Below are 19,310 nucleotides of genomic sequence, written 5' to 3'. Positions count from 1 at the left end.
AAGAAGTAGCAGAAAGACTTAACATGTTCTTTTCGTCTGTATTTACAAATGAAGACACATCCAACATACCGGAACCTGAGCAAATCTTCAATGGAGATCAAGCAGAAAAATTAACATCCATGGAAGTGAGCCTTGAAGACGTACGCAGACAGCTAGAAAAACTAAAAACTGAAAAATCCCCGGGTCCAGACGGAATCCATCCAAGGGTTCTGAAGGAACTAAAGGAAGAGATAGCGGAACTACTGCAGCAAATTTGCAATCTATCCCTGAAAACAGGCATGATCCCGGAGGATTGAAAGATAGCCAACATTACACCAATCTTTAAAAAGGGAGCAAGAGGTAACCCGGGAAACTACAGACCGGTGAGTCTGACCTCGGTTCCGGGGAAAATGGCAGAAGCACTGATAAAAGACAACATCGATGAACATTTTGAAAGAAACAAACTTCTGATAACTAGCCAGCATGGTTTCTGCAAGGGGAGATCGTGCCTAACAAACTTATTGCACTTCTTCGAAGGAATTAACAAACGGATGGACAGAGGAGACCCCATAGACATCATATATCTAGATTTCCAAAAGCCTTTGACAAGGTATCCCATGAACGCCTACTTCGGAAACTGAAGAACCATGGGGTGGAAGGAGATGTACATAGATGGATCAGAAACTGTTTGGCGGGTAGAAAACAGAGGGTAGGAGTGAAGGGCCACTACTCGGACTGGAGGAGGGTCACGAGTGGAGTCCTGCAGGGCTCGGTGCTCAGGCCGCTACTATTTAATATATTTATAAATAATCTAGAAACAGGGACGAAGTGTGAGATAATAAAATTCACGGACGACACCAAACTATTTAGTGGAGCTCAGACTAAGGAGGACTGAGAAGAATTACAAAGGGACTTGAACAAACTAGGGGAATGGGCGACAAGATGGCAGATGAAGTTCAACCTTGAGAAATGTGAAGTACTACATGTGGGAATCAGAAACCCGAGGTACAGCTATACGATGGGAGAGATGTTATTGAAGGAGAGTACCCAAGAAAGGGACTTGGGGGTAATGGTGGACATGACAATGAAGCCGACGGCACAGTGCGCAGCGGCCGCTAAGAGAGCGAACAGAATGCTATGTATAATCAAGAAGGGTATTACTACCAGAACGAAAGAGGTTATCCTGCCGTTGTATCGGGCGATGGTGCATCCGCATCTGGAGTACTGTGTCCAATATTGGTCGCCGTATCTTAAGAAGGATATGGCGTTACTCGAGAGGGTTCACAGGAGATATCACATCTGATAAAAGGTATGGAAAACCTTTCATATGCTGAGAGATTGGAGAAACTGGGACTCTTTTCCCTGGAGAAGAGGAGACTTAGAGGGGATATGATAGAGACTTACAAGATCATGAAGGGCATAGAGAGAGTGGAGAGGGACAGACTCTTCAAACTTTCAAAAAAATAAAAGAACAAGAGGGCATTCGGAAAAGTTGAAAGGGGACAGATTCAAAACAAATGCTAGGAAGTTCTTCTTTACCCAACGTGTGGTGGACACCTGGAATGCGCTTCCAGAGGGCGTAATAGGACAGAGTATGGTACTGGGGTTCAAGAAAGGATTGGACAATTTCCTGCTGGAAAAGGGGATAGAGGGGTATAGATAGAGGATTACTGCACAGGTCCTGGACCTGTTGGGCCACCGCGTGAGCGGACTGCTGGGCATGATGGACTCAGCGGAGGCATTGCTTATGTTCCTATAAAAATTCCCACCAAAAGGTAAAATGGAGTCTGTCACAATTTTTCCAGTTTTTAGTGAACATTTGCATGGCTATCCCAGTCATAATCATAAAGAGCCTACTCCTATGCCTATCTAATGAAGGTTTGGTCTGTAATGATGTCCCACATATAACCATCTCATAGGTTAATAGAATTGAGAATTCCAGTATCAAGTTGATCTCCAAAAGTTGATTTTAATTAGAACTATTCTGGCAATTAAGCTCAGCATTTATCATTGGAGATTTATTAAAAGTTAGGATTTTGATATATTACTCCAATTCCTCTATTTATTTTTTGGGTTGTGAGTACTTTAATATTGAAACATTGGGTTTCATTACCAGTTGGAGGAACAATTCTCTCTCTAGAGAGTCCAGGTTCTCCCTGTTTCTAGATTTCACCACAGCAGGTGGCAATATTCTTTTTTAGATGAAGCAACCAGACCTGCACATAGTACACAAGGTGTAGACGTGCCAGGGAGCCATACAGACCACTTAATAATGAAAAGGCAAATAAAATGAATATGTGGGGGTAGTACAATATTCAATATTTTACATCCCAGCATTAAATAGCATTATAAAGTCAACATTATTATATCAGTCAACTGCAGTAAGAACCTACAAAAGGCAACTTGTTTCACATAAGCCAACAACTTATGGCTCACGAAGTCTTGTCATTGGTTCAATGATATTGCAGGAAGACTAAAAAAGTCTTTTATTTGAAAAACTTATTTTTAGAAAATTGTAAGATATCCATCTTAACATATCAAAACAGTCTTTTCTTATCTTACAAAATAGAATTACACTTATCTTAACATAAGAGAGCTCCGGACCACAAACCGACAGAGGCCATGCTTCACAAACTGCATCAGGGATTGGTCCTACAATAATCAAAAATTCATATTGCAAAACCCCCACAAAATTATCAAAAAACCATACTTAACAAAGGCCTTCCTTTTGTTCTGGTCCTTCTCCCCCGCTTTCTCTTTTTACAAATTGTATCGGTAAGTCAATGTTTGTCAATGCGTTTGATTGTTTGTAGCATTATTTGTAATTTGTTTTTAACGTACGCTCTTTTTATACTTTGTTTTTATATTATGTAAAACCGCTTTGAATATATCTTATAGTTCCCCTTCACCTTACCTCAATATGTATGATCAATCTTAGGCAAAGATGCACCTATAATGGTACTGGGAGAGGAACGCCAAAATTTAAAGAGATCAGATGACACAATGCAACCAGACTCCACACAACAAAATGAAAAAAGACCAATTAAAGTCCAGATTCAGTCTGTGAAGGATTAAAGATTTCAAAAAGAAAATCCATCTTTGCTCCTTATAATTGAATAGTAACCATAGAGAGGCATAATGATATTCTCAGTTTTATTGTCCATCCGTTTTTGGATGGTTCTGAATATTCTACTTGCTTTTTGGCAGCCATGGCACACTATGCTGAAAATTTCAACATTTTTTATCCACAGGGACTCCAGGATGCTTTTCTTGGGTGTTGACTCCTAACTCAGAACCCAGCATTTTATACTGGGAGCTGGGATTTTTTTTTTCCTTATGTGCATCACTTTGCACTTGTCTATGTTAAATTTCATTTAGATGCCCTTTGCCAAGATCATTATGCAGATCCTTGGAATCCTCAGCCATTTTGAGGGGTAATTCTATAAATGCCTGCCTGTTTTTAGGGCCCAAGAAAGCACTTTTTTTGGAGCTTATTCTATAAAGGAAAATACCATTCACATGTATTTTAGGCATGAACATTTACACCAGCCAGGAAGCTTTTCTAAATGCTCATGCCTATGAGTAGATTACCAGAAAACATATGAAAATTGTTCTATTCCATCTTTTCTAACAGTGTACCCTGTCCACACTCCACCCAAACTTTGCTCATGTATATGCTCTCATTCACATATCAGTTTAGAGAATAGTGCATGACCGCAATATTGGCATTTATGTACCTATGTATTCTGGTCCTTTACATACATTCTTGGCACCTAAATCGGAAGCATAGCTTTGCTGTTGCTGTTGCTGTGCGGCCTTATCCCTCCTTCATATTCTCAGTTTTTGTGCATGTGTGAGCGTGCATGGTGGGAGGAGGGTGCTACAATTGCAAGAAAGCAATGTGTGGACACTAATGCCGCCAGCTACAGAAAATAGAAGAATGACCTGTACTGGCTGCCAGAGAACTTCTTCCAGTGGGTGAGATTTGAGGATCCCTGCCAGCCACAACAAGTTGCTAGAAATTTAGGCAGGCCCAAGCCCAAACTGGGTGGGTCTAGCCTAAATAGAAACATAGAAACATAGAAGATGACGGCAGAAAAGGGCTACAGCCCATCAAGTCTGCCCACTCTGCTTACCCACCCCCTGTCTATGCCCTAATGACCCAATTTCTTTATCTTGACCCTCGTAGGGATCCCACATGGGTATCCCATTTATTCTTAAAGTCTGGCACGCTGTCTGCCTCGATCACCTGTATAGGCATACTGTGATAGAATTTCCTTCCACATGACTATGAGTAGACCTATCACCTTGTATCTTAGATTTATATTTGATGCAATATTACAAAATAAAGGTTAAAGTTTTCAGGGCTATCAGGGTCCCTTTCTTGGGCAAGATGGAGGATTTTTACTAATCCTGAACATTTGTTAGCCTTAGGGTTAACGGACATCCAGATTTCCCCGGACATTTTGCAGCTTTGAACTCCATATGAAGCTGTGCTCTGTACTGCCGAACATTATCCCTTGACGAAGCCTAGTAGGGTGAAACGGAGGCCCCTTCGGGTTTCACTATGCAGTGCCGTTAACATCCAGTGGCGTTCACTAAGAAAAGTGCTGTCTTTTTGAAATTTTAGTGCTATTTTTTTACATGATTATTATATTTTAAAATATTCAAAACTACTATTTATTGGAAAAAAAGAAAAATGTTTAAAAAAAACATATTTAAATTGATCACCAACACTATCGGTTTTTTTTTTATTCAGTTCCCTCTTTAATATATAGCACAACCACCTCCTCTTCCGATTTGATCTACTGTATCCTTGCAATATAATTTGTATCATAGGGAGAGGAGTGGGCAATAAGTAAAAGGAGGTAGTGATGCCCCTGTATAAGACACTGGTGAGACTTCACTTAGAATATTGAGTCCAATTCTGCAGAACACACCTTCAAAAAGATATAATCAGGATGGAGATAGTCCAGTGGAAGGCTACTAAAATGGTCGGTAGTCTATATCATAAGGTGTAAGGTGACAGACTTAAATATCTTAATATGTATACTTTGGAGGAAAAGTAGAAGAGGGGAGATACGATAAGAGACATGTAAACACCTATATGGAATAAATACAAATGAGGCGAGTCTCAATTGAAAGTAAACTCTATAGTGAGAGAGCATGGGATGAAGTTAAGAGGTAATAGGCTCGGTAATATAAAGAAATACTTTTGTGCAGAAAGGGTAGAGGTGATGGAGGCAAATACTGTGTCTGAATTCAAGAAAGCGTGGGACAGCCACGTGGGTTCTCTTAGGGAGAGAAGGAGAGAGAGCGGATGTTGCAGATTGGATGGGCCATTTGGCCTTTATCTGCCGTCATGTAGGTTTCAATTTGGATTATTACAAATAGACCAATATAGAGGCATTGTGAGATTCTGTTTTATTTTCCATTTCTTTTCTCATAATACCTAGCATTGTGTTTAGCTTTTATTTATTTTTTTTTTACCACTGCAATACACAGAGCCAAGTATTTCATCATATTCTCTACAGTGATGCCAACATCCTTTTCCTGGGTGGTGACGCTTAATAACAAATCCAGCGTCATGTACCTATCATTTTGGATTATTTTTCCTGGGGGGGGTGGTTGTAATTTCTCCAAGTGGATTAGTTTTGTGCATACCACGGCAGGACTGAACATCACTCCTGAGCTAGAGTATATGGAGTGTAATCTCAGTCTCTCAAATTTATTGCTAACGCCGTAGAATCTGCTTGTGCCAAAAAGAGCTTCTTTCTGGAGTTCATAAGATGTAACATGTACAGGCAACTTATCCAGGTGCACTTGGAATTTCTTTTTCTCTATGTGCATCACTTTGTACTTCTCCGCTTTAATTTTCACCTCCCAGTGTTGTAAGGTGGTTTTGCAATTCATCACAATCTTGCAATTTCACAACTTAGAATCATTTTGTATTATCTGCAAATTTGGTCACCTCATTTGTAATTTCTTTTTCCAAATCGTTTATAACCCCAAAAGACCCTCAAAATGGGAAGGAATGGATCTGTGACCCATTTGTGAATAAGCCAGGTGAATCAACTTTGTCTGTGCTTGAAGAGGATCAGCTGCTTGAGGTTGAAAATGATGGTGGCCTTAAAAGTATGCTTGAGACAACTTCAAATCTCCATACGTTTTGGATTAAAGTGAAAGTGGAATATCCTGAGGTTGCCACAAAAGCACTGAAAAGTCTGCTTCCATTTTCAACATCCTATCTTTTTTTTTTTAATGTATTTTATTAAGTTTCAATAATAAACAAAACAAAACTCAGAATAACACAGTGTATAAGACAAGTGAATGAGTCCCAAAATTCTTTTGTATTTCACCATGATATTCTGCTCCCCACCCCACCCCACCCCCTCCCAGATATACATAAACAGCAACTAACAAACCATAAACTCCATTCCAGTGTGTCTTGACCAGAAAAAAATCAGACATTCAACAAATGGCTACGAGCTCAGGGTGTCAGAGTGGACCAAAAGGGTTCCGAGCGAGAACAAAATGCTCGTCCCAGCAACGTGTACATCCTACCTTTGTGAGGCAGTGTTTTCTGCAGTGACAGCAACCAAAACGAGATTACGGAGTAGACTGAACATATGCAACACACTTTGCGTGTCACTGACTTCCATCGTCCCCAGATAGGATCATCTGGTTTCAGGAAAACAAGCTCAAGGCTCCCACTGATTCTGCATTATGGCAAGTTGTATAATTTCTATTACGATATTATAACTTAATAGTAATAGAAATGTAATGTATATTGTGTATAAAACTGCCCTACAAACCCACTCTAAATCCTCCCCCCACCCCCCTTCCCAGCCCTGGAAAAAGTTGCTTCTATAAAAATGGCCCTTGGTGTCAAAATGGTTGCGGACCCCTGTCATAGACTATCACCAGGGTTTATATTGCCTAATGTGAGATTGTGTTAAGGCAGTACTGTACCACTGCATCAAGTTTACCATATGCCTAGTGTGTTAGACCAGCAGCTAGCTTTGCTAAAAAGTAATCTGTTAAATGTCCTAAAACAGCACCTCTTTAAATTACGCAGATATCCTTGAGTAATAACAGGGGGGGGGGGGGCAGGAGGAGAAACCAGGAAGACATAGAAATAGAGGGCTTTTGGAGCTGTAGAAAAGTAAATCCAACGCATTATGTTTTATTAACATTTGATGTATCGCTTAAGCAGATTACAGATCTCTGGTGTGTTGACATATTAACAAGTTGATCAAATCTCAAAGCAGTCGGCAGAGTATAAGGAGTTGCGGTATTAGAATTAGCAGAATGAGGGGGAGCTGTTATTGACCTGGGGGATATATCGAGGAGGCTGTTTGTGTTGTCCCAGTCCCCTGCAGCAGCGGAGCTTTATTAAACTTTTGCCTCACCTACGCCGACAGGCATTGACAGAGACGGACCCCTGACGTCATCGGGTCCGTCTCCAACAACCTCTTAAGAGTAGCCGCTTCCGCGGTTGCGGCTGCAGCCGCGCGGCCACAGGGCGTGGCATGAAGGGGCGTGCCTTAAGGGGCACGCAGGCCCCTTGAAATCCCCTTGGAGCCACGAGGAGACCAGAAGCCAGATCTTGGTCGGTAATATTATTTACTTTTACACATATTTTTTGTAGTTTGTTTGAAAATGGGGAAAAGGAAGATTAAATCAAAAAGTTCAACACCTGTGGTATCTGACCCCATGGACAGACATTTAACAGACATTTAACAACATTATTATCTGAAAATCCATCCGTTGTGTCATCAAATATAGATTCCTCCTTGTCAGGAGCTTCAATAAGTCCCCTCGAACGGACTCCTCCCCTTCATCCAGTATCCTACTATATCCGATGGGCAAGTGGTTTCCTCCACCCACATAAATAAGTTAGTTTATACTGAAATACCTAAACCATTGATTTTTTCAGGTGGAGTGGAGGAAAATCCTCTAACAGAGGAAACACAGGATATTACCTTAAAAGATATATGGCTGGGAATTTCTAGAGTTGAAGGGTTTCTCAGGACAACGATGAAACAATTGGGGGACTTTTCTCAGTCAGTTTCTTATAAATTAGAAAATGTAGATTCTAATTTAGGTTGTTTGGATAAACGACTAAATGTTATAGAAACTCATTGTAACACATCACAGGCTTTCTCGGTATCTGCTGTTAAAGATTCTACAGTGATGCATTCCAAAATTGAATCTATGGAGAATATGCATAGAGTGAAAAATCTCCGCCTAGTCAATTTTCCAGTTACTCATTTATTGTTATCTGAAATCTTATTAAGGAAGTTTTTTAAAGAAGTACTGGGATTGGGCAATACGGAGAATTTTCCAATAAATAATTTTTATTATATTCCTCAAAAAAAATTGAATCTACCCAGGAGGTGGACCATCTGGCCACACCAGAAGTAAATTTGACTGAATTTTTGGAAGATACACAAGATGTGATCCAGAGCCTGGTGATAACATGCATGACCGAGATAGATAAGATGTTATTAATGAAACTTTACTTTAAAAATAGGCAAATGAAATTTTGTGGGGATTTAGTTAGAATTTTCCCGGATGTCTCTAGAACCACTCAATTGAGAAGGAAAGAATTTCTGAAGTTGAAGATGAGAGTTTTGGCTCTAGGGGCATCTTTTTACCTGAAATTTCCTTGTAAATGTTTGGTTAAGTTACAAGACGTTGAGTATATTTTTTGGGATCCCATACAACTACAACAATTTTTAGTTGCAAAAGAACAGAAATGAGTTTGTATCATCTGCTGAGAATAAGAGGAGATTAAATTAAATTAATATCCCATTTAGTAAGGAATGATTCAAGGTCATTTACTAGTACTGACCGTGGATTATTGTCCTTTAGCTTTTCTTGAGTTTCTCTTGTAATAGAAATAGTAACATGTTCTCCCCATTAATGTGGGCTTGAAAGGAACTATGTATGTATGATTTATTTTGTATTGTTCCTTTTTCTGATTTATTCCTTTTTTCTTTTTGAATTATTGAATATTATAAATGTATTCAAAATTACAATTAAAAAAAAAAAGAATTAGCAGAATGAGTATATGGGAGATTGAAATCACCCCAAATTATTAACCTAGAGATAATCAAGCTTAGTTGACAAAAGGCCTGACATAAGAATGCCAAGTCATCTTTACAGAAGGCGCTCTATACACCAAAGGGCCAGAGATTTATTAGGAAACACTAAAATATAATTCCCGTCACTAGACAAAGATGAGATTAAAGAAAAAACTAAGGGCTCCTTTTACTAAGGTGCGCTAGCGTTTTTAGCGCACGCAGAAGATTAGCGTGCGCTAACCCCTTGCTATGCGGCTAGAACTAACGCCAGCTCAATGCTGGCGTTAGCGTCTAACGTGCGGCATTGTAGCGTGTGCTATTCCGTGCGTTAAAGCCCTAACGCAGCTTAGTAAAAGGAGCCCTAAGGGTTTTCTTAGCCAACATGAAGACCTCCTCCCCACACCTCACTTCCTGACCCATGATTGATGCAGTAGTTCACTCTGGAGAATATATAATTGCATATAGAGTTTATGTTTAATAAAACTTCACATATCACTTAACTGATACTGATCTCAGCGGTTTACAACTTAAAATACAAAATAAAATGGTTAAGGAAAAGATCTACAAAATCTGATAGTAAAGTACCTGACACGTTCTTCCAGATCAATCACACAATAAAAAGCAAATAAAACAGCTATAACTACATTGCAAAAAGCGTACCAATTCCCTTTGGAACTGTGTACCAAAAACTAGCCTAAAGAAATGAGTATTCAGTTAAGATTTTAAATTTTTTCAAACTTGTTGCTGTCTGGATCTGTACAAGAAGGACATTCCCTAGAGAAGGCACCAACCAGAAAAAAAAAAGCAGATTCCTGGTAATTGCCTTTTCTTGGAACTCTTCTGAGAGGCCCACGTTGGAGCTTTGGCATAAACGTTTGAGATATGTTCTTTTGATGGAAAGATTGACTGCCCTTAAAAACCGCACTGAAGATAAATTTACCAGGAGCTGGAATTCTCTACAGCAATATCTGGACTTAGTATAATCAGTCTGTAGTTGAAACTTTATTATGGAAGCTGAATCTTTTAAAGGAAAAAGGATTCCTTTGGTCCGTGAGGAGGAGGGATAGGGGGAATTTGATTAGAGATGTGAGCTATGTAATAGAGACTTGTGGATAAAAGGTTGATACAGTCTTGGGAACATGTACTAACTCTGTTACTATTGTGAATTTTCGAGGGATGTCTGTTATCTTTCATTATGTTCAATAAAAATTTCAAATTAAAAAGAAACAGCAGATTCATCCATAAGTATGCATTAAAATAAATGCCTTATATTGCGTACGTAAGAGTCTATCGATGTTATAAACGTCAACCGCCCAGACAAGCATCATCCTTTGACATGATTGGTCCTTGAAAACTAAGCAAATTTTTTTTAATGCAGTAGTTATCCTAACTTAAAAGCAATCTTATCTTTGCGAACTTGGTTTTTCAGCTCTGACAGAAATTAAATTAAAAAAAAGAGAGCAACTGCAAATGGTGAATGATGAGATGCATGTTTGCTTGTCGACTATCGAGCCTCATTTGGAGATAATTTGCATTCAAAAACAAGCACATCCATCAAATTGATTAGCAATTCTTATTCTATCTATTTTAGTTTCACCGTTGTTACGATTACCAACATATAGCTTAAAGAACTTTAAATACACAACTCTAAAATTTAATTTTTTATTGGTTTTGCAATTTTATAATTTCAATTATAATGTGCCGCAAAAAAACCATTTGCTATGTTTAGTATGCCAGAGCTAAAAAAGTTTGAGACACACTGATCTACATAGATGAATCAGTCATTAGGCAGACTAGGCAGTTGCCTAGGGGGCTGTAAAACAGAGCCAGATAGCCACACAACACAAAGAACCATCAGTCTGCACTGTTACTAGCAGGAAGGATGGTCAATTTTCATTTTCCTGGATAAATATTTTTTTTGGGGGGGAAATTGCTCTTAGTACTTATGTATAATCAAAACTAAATTTAATATTTAGAGACGTTGTCTATGAAAGCCAAACCTGACTTTTTGGAGTTTATATGGGTAGGCACTAGGGCCTATATTATTTAAACAGTGTCTTAAGTTAGCGGAACTTAAGTGGAAGTGGCCATTTCAACAGGATTAACATACTGTAGTTTTTAAAACAAAAATGTAAGCACCTCCTGGCACCTAAAAAACCAGCACCTTCATTGTGGCTATGGAAGCCTTTTACAATTCTTAACACCATTGTAGCTGTGGCTAACACCAGAAGTTGATATTAGGTGTCGTAAAGTGCCTCTGTAGTTGTAATTCATGTGAAAGGTAGGTTCCGGAAATATAGGCCTTCAAAACCTTGGCCTGCATTTCTAGCATCTGCCTTTCTTGCAAGTCACAATTTTGCAAGTTGCGAGATTTTTTTTTTTTTTTTTTAATCTTTATTAATTTTCAATTCGAGAACAGTGCATTAAATATATAAATACAATTAACGTCATAGACAGCCCTTACAATCGATCAAAGAATACTACAAAAGTTTTCCCTCCTCCCTCCCTCGCTAATTCCACAGTTCCTCCTTCATCTGCACCACTAAGCTGATTGCTCAGTGCAAATAGGGAAATTTTTCCTAAAAACGGGTAAATTTCATTGCTAAGTATACCTGGCATAAGAATGGCTTCTGGGAGACAATCAAAATTAGAAGCGGCATTCGCAGCGGGGAGAAATGCCAAGCAGGCCAAGCCTGATCCACCAACCCCATCTAAAATCCCCCTTCCGAAGGAGACCTCAGAATTTGAACAACTGATGTATAAATTAAATAATATTACAGTTCTGCTTCAAGATAATACTACAAAATTGAACCTGATACAAGTGGAAGTACATACTTTGTCCCAACAATTAAAGGTATGTGAAAAAAACCCCGGACCTCTTAGAACACAGGGTGACTGAGGTGGAAAGCCGTCTAATTTCAGTTCAAACTGCACATAAGGAAATATCTTGCATTTCAAAGGAACTAGAGGATGCGTGATTTCTAAGTGAACAGTCTACCCAACAGCTGTCCCAGTGGCCAAAGCTCTGCCAAACATCCCAAAGGTTACCGTATTTTCACGCAAATAACACGCACCCGTATAAAACGCGCACACGTGTATAGCGCGCAGAAATCACGATGATAAGCACAAAAACTTTGGTATAACGCGCTCACGATTATACCGCGCCCCGACCATGTGCCTCAGGCCGCGCCCCCAGGTGGGACCTAAGGCTCCAGGGCCTATTCTGATTGGCCCACGCGCCTTAGGCCCCACCAGTAGGCGGAGCTTTAGGACGGATGGGCCAATCCGGCCTCATTCCTTCGTTGGCTGCCTGCCGGACAGGCGGGTTTGGCTCCCGTCTGTCCGGCCAACTTCCAAAGGTACGGGGAAGGGGGGGGGGGGGGTCGTGGGGGTCGGCCAGGGGGGTCGCGGGTCGGCTGGGGGGGCGGTCGGAGGTTCTTGGGGGGGGACGGTCGTTGGGGGGGAGGGGGGTTTGCGTCGAGGGCAGGAGGGCCTGGGATCCCTCCTGCCCGTAATGTAGTGCGGGGTGGGGTTAGGGGGTCGCCGTGGCCAGGAGGGTTTGGGCTCCCTTCTGGCCCGATATTGTCGGGAAGTCGGCGGTCCTTCGGGGTGGGGGTGCGAGTGGTCCTGCCGGGGGGGGGGGGATGTATCGGACGTCGGGGAGTCGGCCGGGCAAGAGGGCTTGGGCTCCCTCTTGCTCCGATCGTGGATGCGGGTGCGGGTGGGAGCGCGTGCGAGTGGTCGTTCGGGGTGGGGGTGCGAGTGGTCCTGCTGGGGGGGTGAATCGGGCGTCGGGCGGGGTGGGAACTATGTTTTAAAACTTTCGTATACCGCGCTCACGCATATAACGCGCGAGGGGTATGCGCGGTAGGTAAAAACGCGTATAACGCGCGCGTTATATGCGTGAAAATACGGTATACAACATGACAACCCATGCAAGACAGAAACCCTTAACAGCTTCAAACCAATTCCCCACGATGACCTAAAAAGAAGCCCTACACCTCACAACCTCGGTCAAACAACCATGCCCCTCCACTCCACTCCTAGCAAACAATGAAGTATTCTTGGAATCCATTTTACCTTTAATAAACGAGTCCCTAAACTCAGGCGTGATACCACAGAGCTGGAAATCTGCTGTGGTGAGACCATGCCTAAAAAAGCCCACCATGGACCCAGACAATCCAAGCAGCTTTAGACCAGTCTCAAACCTCCCATTTGTCTCAAAAATGTTAGAAAAGATAGTGCTTACACAACTACGAGACTTCATGGAGACAAACGTCACCCTCTCCAACTTTCAATCAGGCTTCAGAAAACATCATAGCACAGAAACAGTGCTACTAGACATCATAGATGACTGCTGGAAAATCCTGGATGAGGGAGAAGATACATTGCTGGTACTATTAGACCTAAGTGCCGCCTTTGACACTATCAACCACTCTCTTCTCCTGTCTAGACTACATACTATCGGAATCCACGACGTTGCACTGGGATGGTTCTCCTCCTTACTAAATGAAAGATCACAGAGAGTACTACTAGGACCTTCCTTATCTGAACCAAAGCCATTCCAGGGGGCCTTACTCTCCCCCATACATCCCAAACAGACCACTCCACTCCCAGAAGGAAACACGCCTGCAAATACCACCCAGGTGCGCCCTCCAACTCCAAACTGCCAGACATTGATCTTACTTCCACTTCATACCTAGCTATTGGAACCAACTATCTCACCCCATATCAGATCCCTTAATGGGTTCCTGAACTTTAGGATAGCAATAAAAACCTACCTCTTCCCATAAATACCGCCTGTGTAAGTTAACGGAAGAGAACAACTGTATGTTAACCTAAAATAATCAGATTGTATACTGACTTTGACCCTCTGTATATGTCTAACAAAGATGACCTAAGGCTAATGTACACATATAAATTCACAATTTGTTTGTCTACACATTATGTATGTTAATTTTGTAACCTGTTCTGAGCTCGTCGGGGAGGACGGGATATAAACCAAACAAATTAAATCAATAAAAAATACCAACCCCTGACACTGCACACTGAGCTATCATGTTGTTATTTTAAACATAATATTTTGCATCCACAGAAACCCCCATAGCCCCTCCTCTAAGAATGAATGCAAAGCATAAAAAAGGCATTTTTCCAGGAACTAACCATACAAAAAAAATTCTGATTTTGTGTCATCTCAGTAAAAACACAAACCCGCTTATTATGCAGTATCTGTAATACAAAACAACAAATTTACTCAGGACCTATAGAGCTAAACTACTTTACCATAACACTACTAATTTATAGAAGTAACAGAACAAGGGCTTTACCTAGGGACACTCAACACAGTAAATATTGCAGCGGAACTTAGAACATCGGTTTGTCTATTGGGAAACTGAATAAGCTGAAATATTTCAAATGCTTAAATAGAAACTCCATGTAAACAGAGTTCCTGATCTCTGTCACATTGAACACAAATAGACCCTTGCCAAATAGAGAATAAGTGACCAAAAAACTTAAAATATGAATATATAGACAAAAATTAAACATAAACCCCAAGAAGCCACATTCTGTTGCAGTGCAACACTAGAGAATTAGAAACAGCACCCTGACATTCTGCAAAATGTAAAGAAAGCAGAGTAAATGTCCTGTAAAACTGACATTTTCTATTCACTGAATTAAAAATAAAATTCTTCTTTCTATCTTTGCTGTCTGGATGGTTTTGTTTTTTTTTGGGGGGGGGTTGGGGGGGGTCCTGATCATGTTTATCCCAATCTTATCTGTTCAGACTTCATTCATTCTTACTATTTGTCTTCATTCTTACTTTTTTTTTAACTGCATCTACTATACATAGAGCTTTCCATATCCCTCTCATTCTTCATCCTATTATTCCCCAGTTTTTGCTCTCTCTCCTCTCTTCCAGCACTTTTCCTCTCATTCTTATCCTCTATTTTTACTCAGTATCTTCTTTCTTTCTCTTGCCCCCTCCATGCAGTATCTCTACCCGTCATCCCCCTACTCTCTGTCTTTGTACTTATTTATTTAATTATTTATTTATATACCATCACTTATAGCCATAGAGGGGCATAATCAAAACAAACATCAAAGTCCATTTTGGGTCTAGGGTGCTAGTCACCCAAAGTCGGCAGCTTCCAAAGTCCATTCTCGAAAAATACATCCAAAATTTTTTTTTTCCACAAAAATCGTCTACATCTATATCCAGCCACTTGATCATCCAGACTGGTAGTATGTCTATCTTTATACTATATTCCCATCCAAAAAATCGTCCAAGTCCCAAACGCCTAGAACAAGACTTTATGGATGTGGAAGGGGCCAGAAAAGTGATGGACTGGCCACCCAGACATGACAATAGAGTAGTGGGGTACCTTACAGGGCACTGCTGTGAACTTCACAAAAAGGGTGCACATAAATATCTCACCACAACTCCCTTGCAGGTCATGGTGAGCCCCCCTAAACCTATTATACCCACCTGTGTACAACCCCAAAAGCCCTTATGACTGCAGGTGCTACCTATATGGCAGTACAATATAGGGTTGTTTTGGGGTTGTTTTTTTTTTTTTTTGGGGGGGGTTGGTGGACTCACATTTTCCATCATGAATGCAGTGGTTAGAGTGGCTTATGGACCTGAGTCCTCCTTTCCATAGTTCACTAGCCCATCCCACAGACTACTTAAGCCACCTCTGTGCAGCTCTACTATACTTTCCTATGCCAGATGCTGATGTTCTGGAGGCAGGTATGTACGTTTTTATTCCAATTTTTATGGTGGTGTGGGGGGGTCAGTGATCTTTTAGAGGCTGCTTCATATTTTCTTTTTCTTGAATTTGTATACAAATCTATTGAAAAGTTATGATCTTGCTAGTGTCACTTTAGTAAATCTGGTCTTGCCTGTGACCCTGCTTGCTCGCTTTGCAGAAGAGTGAAATGTACTTATTGAGAGCAGGTGTTGCAGGGCTTTTTTTCCCCCAGCATTTGTTTGAAGTTCTGTAAAAGAGATTCTGTTTTTAACTACTTAAGTTTGATTCCTTTAACACTTTGAATACCTTCTGGGCACTTAGTCGTACTGCAGGGATAATCGAAAGTTTTACAAAGCTGCCTGAACGGAACTTATACTTTGTGACGTAAGGGATCTAAAACAGGTCTAAGTCTAGGTGGGCCCACATCCTGCCCTAACCACTCCTTCAAAAATGCCCCTTTCAGCTCTGGGCGCACAGCGGGATTCAGAGGCGTAAAAAGTCTCTGGATACATATAAAAACCCTTTTCGATTAACGGCACTTGGATGACCTGTCTTTTAGGTCGTCCGAGTGCTGATTTGGGAGGATTTTTAGATGTATTACTCAAGCATTTTTCCATATCTGTCCTGGTGGGCTTGCACTCTACCTAATGTACCCGGGGCAATAGGGGATTAAGTGACTTATCCAGGGTCACATATGTGTACATATCCCCCCCTTTTGTCTATAGGGCTGTTGTAGTTCCTCCCTTTCCCCTCTATCATTGTTCTATTATTTCAACCATTTTTTTCTATTTTAGTCTCTAAGCAGCCAAGATGAAACTTGAAATATTGAAAAGTATGATGACCATCTATGCATTTTTACAGAATTTTTCTGGGACAGATGATAATTGGATAGCCTGATTGTTGACCTGAATCATGAAAATTCTTGTGAAGGGAGGGGAAATTGTCTAGTATCATTATACTGGCTCTCTTTGCCTAGGTTTAAACTTATCCCAGCAGAACAGACTGTAATCTGTCTAAATGAACTTTGGTCTAGAAGTTGAGAGCTGACCTTTGCATAGCCATTCAGTGCCTCATAAACTGTAAAGATACATGGCTGGCTGCAGGAAAAATGTGCACAGAAGCAGCCCAGGCTTGGCCTTGTTTATTGAAGCATGGCCCTGAAACTGGTAAGCAGCAGGGGTTGCATTGCATACCCCACTTACAAACACACTGAGCCGCCCAATGAAAACACATGTCTACTAATTCCAGTGGAATTTTTGGAAAAATTGGTTCACTATATTCTTTCTAACACGGGAGAGGATGCAATGATAGAACACTGAAATGTCTATAGGGGCTTGTCCCCATTAGCATTTATTCCACCTTGTTTTTCAAGGTTCTAAGCCTATTAGAGGCTGACACGGGGACAAATTTTTCTCCATCCCCCGCAGGAACTCATGAGTTTTGTCGCCGTCCCTGCCCCATTTCTATAAGCTCTGCCTTAACTGCAGAAGCCTCGAACACTTCTGATTTTAAAGTGTTTGAGGCCTGTACATATGAGGACGGAGCTTGCAGGAATGGGACAGGGGCAGGAAAAGAACTCGCGGGGACGGGAAAATGAGTTCCCACAGGGACGGGGAAAAATTTGTCCCCGTGTCATTCTCTAGTTCCTACGTACAAAATATGCCCATGATCTGCCCACTAACCACGCCTACTTTGTGGTAGGCGCCCAGCAAGTTAGGCCCTTAACATTCAATTAAGTGCAATTTACGTCAGTTACAAAGTGCTTATTGTCAATTATTGGTGCTGATTAAAGTTTATTTAAACAATTAAGTTAAGTACCTACATTGGCTAGGATGTCAGTGCCTAACTTTAGGCACCATTTATAGAATTTCTCCATATGCACTTATAATCCAGCATCCTAAACATTTACAAGCACACCTTGTGCATAAATGGTCATGCCTATTTTACCCCCTATGGACCTCATTCTTTTACAAAACCGTAGCGCAGTTTTTAGAGCCGGCTACCACGGTACCAGCTCTGACGCTCATAGAATTCCTATGTGCATCGGAGCTGTTACTGCCGCTGCCGGCACTTAATTCCGCTGTACGGTTTTGTAAAAGGGGGGTATATAAGAGGACAACTATTGGATGCGAAAAGTCCTTTATAAATTGCACCTAAATCCAGCCCCAATAGAACACTAATGCCAATACTCATACTGCTCCAAAATTGATGCACATAATCTCTGTCTAATTGCGTATTTTATAAAATACAGTAAAACCTTGGTTTGCGAGCATAATTCGTTCCAGAAGCATGTTTGTAATCCAAACACTCGTATATCAAAGTGAATTTCACCATAGGAAATAATGGAAACTCAGATGATTCATTCCACAACCCAAAAACTTTAATACAAAATACTATACGTACTTGTATTGCAAGACCTCGCTCGTTTAGAACAGTCACTACACTTCCGCAGCGTCAGAGAGAGAAGAACCATCGGCTCAGTTGTGATGATGTGACGTGTGTATACTGTATGTACTTGTATTGCAAGACATTGCTTGCATATCAAGTTAAAATTTAATAAAATGTTTTGCTTGTCTTGCAAAACACTTGCAAACCAAAGTTTTACTGTATATGTATGCATCACAGCTCCACTTCTGTTCCACTCAAACTATGGCTCTGGGAGCACCTAATGCAAATCATGTAATAGTAGGCACATACATTATGTATTTTTTACTTATGCATTCCATAACACAGTTTTATCAAAAGATCTTTTTTATGTGTCAAACAGGTTTTGCACACAGAAAACCTTTTGTAAAATTATTTCCTTTATAAAATTGTTCTTGTTCTTGGCAGTTTTTTTTACATGTCCTTCCCTTATGTTATTATTATTATAAGCCACTTAGATATATTTATTTTAAAGGCAATAAATCAAATAAATTCGAACTTGAACTTATTCTTCGCATGAATGCCTTGTGTATTACATTCAGTGTTTCTTATCCTCTCCTTCTCCTTTCGCTTCCTTATGGCTGTCAAGTCATTTTGACAGATGAAGAAGTCCAGAGGAAGAGAGACTTGATAATGAAACGTAAGGAAGAAGAGGCAATGAAGGAGTCCCAGAGACCCAGACTCGGAGAGGACCACCAAAAGATTATTGACATCTTGCTGGAAGCCCATCACAAAACCTATGACCCTTCCTACTCTGACTTCACTAATTTTCGGGTATGTCACATCACCTGCATTCAGCTCCTTACAATGGTGTGCAGTGAGGGGTTACCAAACACGCCATGTGAAATAATGGCCTTGTTGCATAGGGCAGAACTAGTGCTTGTTCGCTGATAAGCAACTGGTAGCAAGTCATTGATCCCTGAGAAATATGTATTTTTCCTGAAATTTGGAAGGTCCTTTGGTCATCCAAGTCCTTTCTGCGGGGTACATGCCAGAAAAAATGGTTCATTGTTGTTTGAAATCAATAAGAACAAATAAAGCTGCTCATCTGATTTGAGAAGCTTTT

The 19,310-nt window shown here is 40.7% G+C and overlaps 1 protein-coding gene across 1 annotated transcript in view; it reads left to right on the top strand.

Annotated features, from left to right (window-relative positions):
- Nucleotides 1-19,310, top strand: part of VDR (vitamin D receptor) — a 178,894-nt gene that overhangs the window by 122,246 nt on the left and 37,338 nt on the right. The window contains 1 exon segment of the mRNA XM_033939458.1: nt 18,834-19,018. Within this exon segment, the coding sequence (XP_033795349.1) occupies nt 18,834-19,018 (185 nt within the window).

The sequence above is a fragment of the Geotrypetes seraphini genome, chromosome 3, assembly GCF_902459505.1.
Source record: "Geotrypetes seraphini chromosome 3, aGeoSer1.1, whole genome shotgun sequence".
In the NCBI taxonomy this organism is placed as follows: Eukaryota; Metazoa; Chordata; class Amphibia; order Gymnophiona; family Dermophiidae; genus Geotrypetes; species Geotrypetes seraphini.
Note: the sequence above shows the minus strand (reverse complement) of the source record. Positions and strands in the feature narration are given on the sequence as shown.